Consider the following 6,362-nt stretch of genomic DNA (forward strand, 5'->3'; position numbering starts at 1 on the left):
ACGCTCCTAGAGCCTGTGCTCCACAACAAGAGAAGCCACCGCAATAAGAAGCCCGTGCACCCCGCTTGCCACAACTAGAGAAAGCCCGTGCGCAACAACGGAGACCCAATGCAGCCAAAAAATAAAATAAATAAATTTTAAAAAAATCCTAAGAGGGTATTACTGGAAACTACTAATTTATGAGTAATAAACACAGATATTTTAAAGTTAATACAGAAGAAGAGCCAAGGCACTTTTGAAAAAGAAAACAGTATGGAGGGACCTGCCTGACCAAATAGCAAAACTCACCAGGATGTTGCCTTAATCAAAAGTATGCGGTATTGACCCTAAAACAATGAAGAGAGTAAAGTTGTCACGGGATGTGACGTACAGCATGGCGACTATAGTAAACAACAATCCTGTACTGCATATTTCGAAGCTGCTAAGAGACTAAATCCTAAAAGTTCTCATCCCAAGAAAAAAGAATTTTGTCAACTACGATATATATGGTGATGAATATGTAAGTAGATTTATTGCATAAGTAGACTTATTGTGGTGATCATTTTGCAATACATACAAGTATCGGATCATTATGTTGTATGCTTGAAACTAGTATAATATTCTGTGTCAATTATATCTCAACGAAAAAAAATAAAAGAGAGTAAAACTGAATAGAATCCAAAACGTAAGCATAGGTACATAGGAACTTTGTCTGCAAGCAAATAAAGTTAGGCCCTTTTTTCATACCATATGCAAAACAAATTCTGGATGATGTAAAATTTGAATGTAAAAAATAAAATAAAAACATTAGAAGGAAATGTAAAGGAATGTTTGTGTGACCTCTGTAATGACAACCATCTTAACTAAGAAAACAGCCCACACACTGCAGAAGAGAAAACTAACAGATTTGACTACATAAAAAGTTTTAAAATTTTATATATGGTAAAAGACACCAAAAATTAAGCCACATGAGAAATGAAAAACTGCAAGAAAACATTTGCAACATTTGAGAGAAATAACCATGGAAAGTCAGATCAAGTGAAAACAATGAAATATTTTTTTCTTCATCAGAGGAATAAAATGTTAAGGAATGCTAACAGCCTGGGCTGGTAAGAGGGTGGCAAAAGGGCACTCTTGTGTCATGCTTCTGTGGGCAGGGATGACTGCAACCTTTTGTGGAATTAATCTGGCAATATCTAATGAAATTCCAAATTTGAATACCCTCCGACTAGCCATTCCACTTTGGGGAATTTATGCTCAGAAAACAAGCACTGGCCTCTAAGGCTAGATAAGCAGCATTGTTTACAGAGACACAGAACTGACAGAGCATTCTCAGAAGGAGAAGAACCGAATAAATTATAAAAATTCATACTATGGACCCTTATGCAGTCATTAAAAATAATGGGAATAATAAGAATAATAAATTATGGCTGGGAATATTTATTATATATGAAATAAAAGAAAAAAAAAGAAGCCACGGAGTAAGGTGTGTGGTATGACCACTTGTAAAGATTATTTAAAAGAAAAGAAACATATTCCACACATATATATAAATCCTAATATTTTTGTGATTGTAAAGGAAAGTATGGAAAGGTCACATGAAACAACACCATCAATGCAGGTTACCTGTGGGTACAGAATTGGGATGGAAGAAGGCACTGTCGCCATTTTCTTTATAGCCTTCTGTGTTTACAGTTATTGCAACAAGCCATCTGTTGCTTTTGGAGTATAGTGTTGCTTTTAAAGGAAAAAAAAAACATACACACACGTGCATAAACAGTCAGCTCCTAAGGGCTATGTCTGGCTATGTCTTTATCAACACGTGTAACTGGCAATGCGGATAATTCACAGGGTACTTATTTGTCACTGATGTCCTGGGCATGAAGAGAACTTTAAAGAAAAAGAATGAGGCTGGTCTATCAAAGGATACCTACTCAAGACCTCCACTAGTGCCAGAGGCAGCACTGTAGATGTCCTTCCCCTCCCCTTTAATTCCATTTTTAATATTTTTTATTACATATACTAACCTGTTTAGTCTATTCTATGATGTAAGGTTCACTTAAAAAAAAAAACTGAATTCGATCATCATTTAAAAAAACACACACAGCCCTGGCAGTCTTCTAAACTGTTCATCTAGGTCATCATCTTTCAAAACGGGCCAAGCATTTATCCCTGGGGAAGTCAGCCCACCCCTAATTTCCAACTGGATGGCAGGCACCCAGAACAGGACCACCGTTTGCAGGTGGTTCTCAAGTCACTGAAACAGCAGCTGCTCCCTGGCCAGACCTGCCGCCCCTTCCCGTTTCCAACCTTGCCAAGGACCCCCCAGCCCTGTCCCCGATCCTCAGACTTCCTCAATTTCCCTAATTTCCTGCCTCCCCAAAATGCTCTTGAATCATCACCTTTCTACACATATTTTGTGCTTTTCCTAAGAAACAGAGGTGTATCCTCCCTGTGGAGGCTCTACCTTTGACCCTTTACAGCCTGCTCTATTCTACCACCCCACCCCCCATCAGCCTCTGCCTGGGGGTCAATTAAGTCTAATGGCTAGGACTGTGGCCTCACAAGTCAGAGCAACTAAGTGCAAACCTGCGTCTTTCTTGCTGTCCTGCTCCTAGGTTCATCAGAACCATTTTTTTTTAGATTCCATATATATGTGTTAGCATACAGTATTTGTTTTTCTCTTTCTGACTTACTTCACTCTGTATGACAGACTCTAGGTCCATCCACCTCAGGGAGATCAGCTCGGTGCTTTTTAACCCCCAGAGGGGTGGGATAGGGAGGCTGGGAGGGAGGCGCAAGAGGGAGGGGATATGGGGATATATGTATACATACAGCTGATTCACTTTGTTGTACAGCACAAACTAACACAACATCGTAAAGCAATTATACTGGAAAAGAGATGTTAAAAAAAAAAAAGTGCAAACCTAACATTGGCCAGGTGTGACCTTGGGCAGGCATGAAGGTTAATTTTATGTATCCACTTGACTAGACGAAGGGGTGCCCAGATGGACAGGAAAACATTATTTGGGGGTGTGGCTGAGAGGGTGTCTCTAGAAGAGATTAGCACTGAAATCAGCAGACTGAGTAAAGAAGGTCACCTTTATCCACGCAGATGGGCCTCATCCAAGCCAGTGAGGGCCTGAGTAGGACAAAAAGGCGGAATGAGGGCAGATTCACTCTCTCTGAGCTGGGACATCCATCTGCTCCTGCCCTCGGCCATCAGCACCCCGGGTCCTCAGGCTTTGGGGCCAGGCTGGGAATTACACCATGGGCCCTCCAGTTCCTGGGCCTCTGGACTTGGACTGAATTATACCAGCAGCGTGCCTGGGTCTCCAGCTTGCTCATATGTATTTATCGGTTCTGTTTTTCTGGAGAACCCTGACTAATACAGCAAGTTCCTTAATCCCTCTCCACCTCAGTGGACTCTGCAGAAGCTGCCAGGGCATCTCAGGGCTTAGGCCTAGCCCTGGAGACAGTCTTAGTTCTGCTGCATCCCACTGGCTAAGGCCAGTCAGAGGTCCAGTCCAAGTTCAAGTGCAGGGAACTGTGCAAGAGCAGGGGCGCCAGGGGCCACAGACAAAATGTGCTATCGCAGCACGAAAAACACTCAGCTTAACTCCTGGCACACAGTATGTGCTCGATAAATGTAAGCCATTTTCTTGGGTATTGTTTTTTCTTCAATAAAGGAAAATTATTTTTACAATGGTTCTTCACCATGGACACACCACAGAGAAGGCCTAGCAACCTAGAAAGTGCTAAAGAGCCCACACCTCTTATTTCAGGAAATGCAGAGGAAACACAGGGCAGCCCTAAACCACGCAGAACAGATTTTGGTGTAAAGCCGGCCATCTTAGTCACCATTCGTAAAAGAAAACTATCCTTGCAAAGTGGTTTCCAGGTCCAGGCAGGCAGGCACATCCATGGCAAGGGGCCAGTGTTAGCGCCGAAAGCCACGCCAACATGCAGACCTGTCCCAAGATCACTGGAACCAACCACCATGTCTGCAAAGGGCAGAAGTCATATGTAAAAAAATGGTATATACTGTTTGGAAAGAAGTGTAAAGGTACATGTGGTAGATTCAGTTTCAGGAAAGAAAACTAGCACATGAAACAGTGGGTGTAAAGAGGCGGGGAGAGGGACGTGGATGGAGAGCAGAATCTACAACCTCTAAAACGTAAGCAGAGAATGTTGTTCACTGTTGTCCCCAGAGCCTAGAGGCACGTCTGCACACAGCAGACATGTGTGGAATTATTCTGAATCGCAGGAAGTTAGGACTAATAGGTTATAGCTGTGGAAAGGAATAACCATGAATCACCCAAACTGAATCCACGGATTACATATTTATTTAACTCTTTAGACTAAAATGCAGTGAATGTACATTTTTCACATAAACAGCTTTTCTACCGTTTTTGACAAGTGTTTTCCCTTTTAAGTTTATTATTAAAAGGCAGCTCTTTTTCCATGCCCTTTGAAAGTGCCAAAGCCACATAGCTAGGACTAGGTGGAGAAGCAGAGGCCCAGGGAAAAGCCAGGAAGAGAAGCTCATTTACCAGTCTGCCACCTGTAGGCCGCTCCAGCAGACACAAACTCGCGCCCACTAGACAGACCACACGGAAACAATGCATACTAAATCATGCTAAAAATACTTCCTACAGAGGTAGGAAGACTATTTACAGGGGCCCGTTTTAATCATGACTTCTGGGTCTTGCTTCCAAACCCCTGTCTTTGATTTGAACACTGCGAGCTATGGCCTAATCAGCCACAGCTGATGTTCTAATCAGCTCTCCAAGACTCACCCCTGGTCTGAAATAAGCTTTGAAAATTAATACCCGTATTAGGATGAACCACCATACCTGTATCGATCAGGGTGTCAGAGTCAGTTCTGCTCAGATCTCATTTTACCAGCCGGGCATCGGACTTAGAGAACAAAGGCCATTACAAAAGAACAACAACAAAAAGCGAAGCTGGACAGAATTTTTAAATTTCAAAACTCAACAACAAATAGCAAACATTCGTTACAAAGGCTTGGTTTGGATTTCGGGAGATGGAACTTAAACACACTGGGTTTACAGTTTAAACCTATAAGATGTACTCCAGCACCAGAAACCAAATGTAGTTACAGATGTCAAGAATTCGCAGAACAAGTGCCTCTCTTTATAAAGACTATCTGCTCTGCATGGATTATTACCGTTTCCATATGTCCGTTCTTTACTAACACAGGAAAAAACAACTTCAATCAAAAAATACCCCCCAAAATTAACTCTTGGAGACAATCATTTCCTTTAATGGGATTTCCTGGTAGCTTTGCTCCTATGGAGGTTTGTCAGCCACTGGATTCTCTAATTTGGGGGTCAAAATCCTAAAAATCGGTCACCCTCGGCGACGAAGCTCACTAAACACGCCCCCCGACGCCGCCAGCATTCGCTCGCCCAGGCCCGCCGCCCGCTGAGCTCGCCGGCCCGTTCCCGCCAAACGCGGGACGCGCCAAGTCCTGGACGCCAAGCGGGTGGGCGGCCAAAGCGGGTCCGGCCGGTTCCCGCCGCCTCGACTGACCAGCGACCCGACGCGACGCGCCCTGCTCCCCAGTGTCCGGCCAGACGCGCAGCGGAGGCCCCGGGCACGGAGCCGCGGCCCGGCACCAGGCTCCCACCCCTGCTCCCGCCTCGCTCAGGGCCGCCCAGCCCGCCCGGCGGGTCTCCGGCCCCCGGGAAGCAGGGGGCCCCAGGGCGCAGCCGCCCGCCCCGGAGCGCGCCCGCCGCCCACCCTCACCCGAAGGCCCCTCGGGTCGGGCGCCTGGCTTCAGCTTCCACGAAGAAAAGTTACTCCGGGACCAGCGCGATGGGAAAGGGAAAGCCACGCTCCCAGGGCGGCGAGCGGTGAGTCGGGTCCCCGGAGTTATCCTGCCAGAGTTTTGAACCGCACCCCGGGCTGCGGAAGCTCGCCCGGGCGCTTGAGCCCCGAACTTGGCACCCGCGGGTTGGTGGGCTCGCCGCCCCCCTGCAGCCCCGTGCGCGCCCGGCGCCGACACTCACCGAGAAGCCGGCCCAGAAGGGGCAGGAGTGGCGGACGCGGGCCGAGGTGGTGAGCGCCAGCGCGGCGAAGCTGACGGCCACGATGAGGCATCCGAGCGCCATCTGCGTGGCCCCGAGCGCCAGCACGATGCGGGAGCGGCCCGGGCACTCGCGCAGGCGGGACAGGCTGCGGGGCAGCGCGGCGGGGCGCGGCGCGCGGAGACCGCCGGCCGGAGGCATAGCGCCCGCACGCCTCTCCTGCTCCCGTCCGGCCCCGCGCGCCGCCCCTCCTCACCGAGGGTCCGAGGTAAGTTGCTTCGGCTGCGGGGTTGGCCTCCCCACGGGCCGCGGGGGCTGCGACGGCAGCGC

At 47.5% G+C, this 6,362-nt stretch overlaps 1 protein-coding gene across 1 annotated transcript in view; it reads right to left on the reverse strand.

The window, feature by feature from the left end:
• Positions 1 to 6,233, reverse strand: part of ENTREP2 (endosomal transmembrane epsin interactor 2) — a 372,877-nt gene extending 366,644 nt beyond the window's left edge. The window contains exon 1 of the mRNA XM_007456424.1: positions 6,015 to 6,233. Within this exon, the coding sequence (XP_007456486.1) occupies positions 6,015 to 6,233 (219 nt within the window). The remainder of the gene's footprint in view (positions 1 to 6,014) is intronic.
• Positions 6,234 to 6,362: the final 129 nt, after the last annotated feature.

This window comes from Lipotes vexillifer, unplaced genomic scaffold (genome assembly GCF_000442215.2).
Source record: "Lipotes vexillifer unplaced genomic scaffold, Lipotes_vexillifer_v1.1 scaffold1467, whole genome shotgun sequence".
Lineage (NCBI taxonomy): Eukaryota > Metazoa > Chordata > Mammalia > Artiodactyla > Lipotidae > Lipotes > Lipotes vexillifer.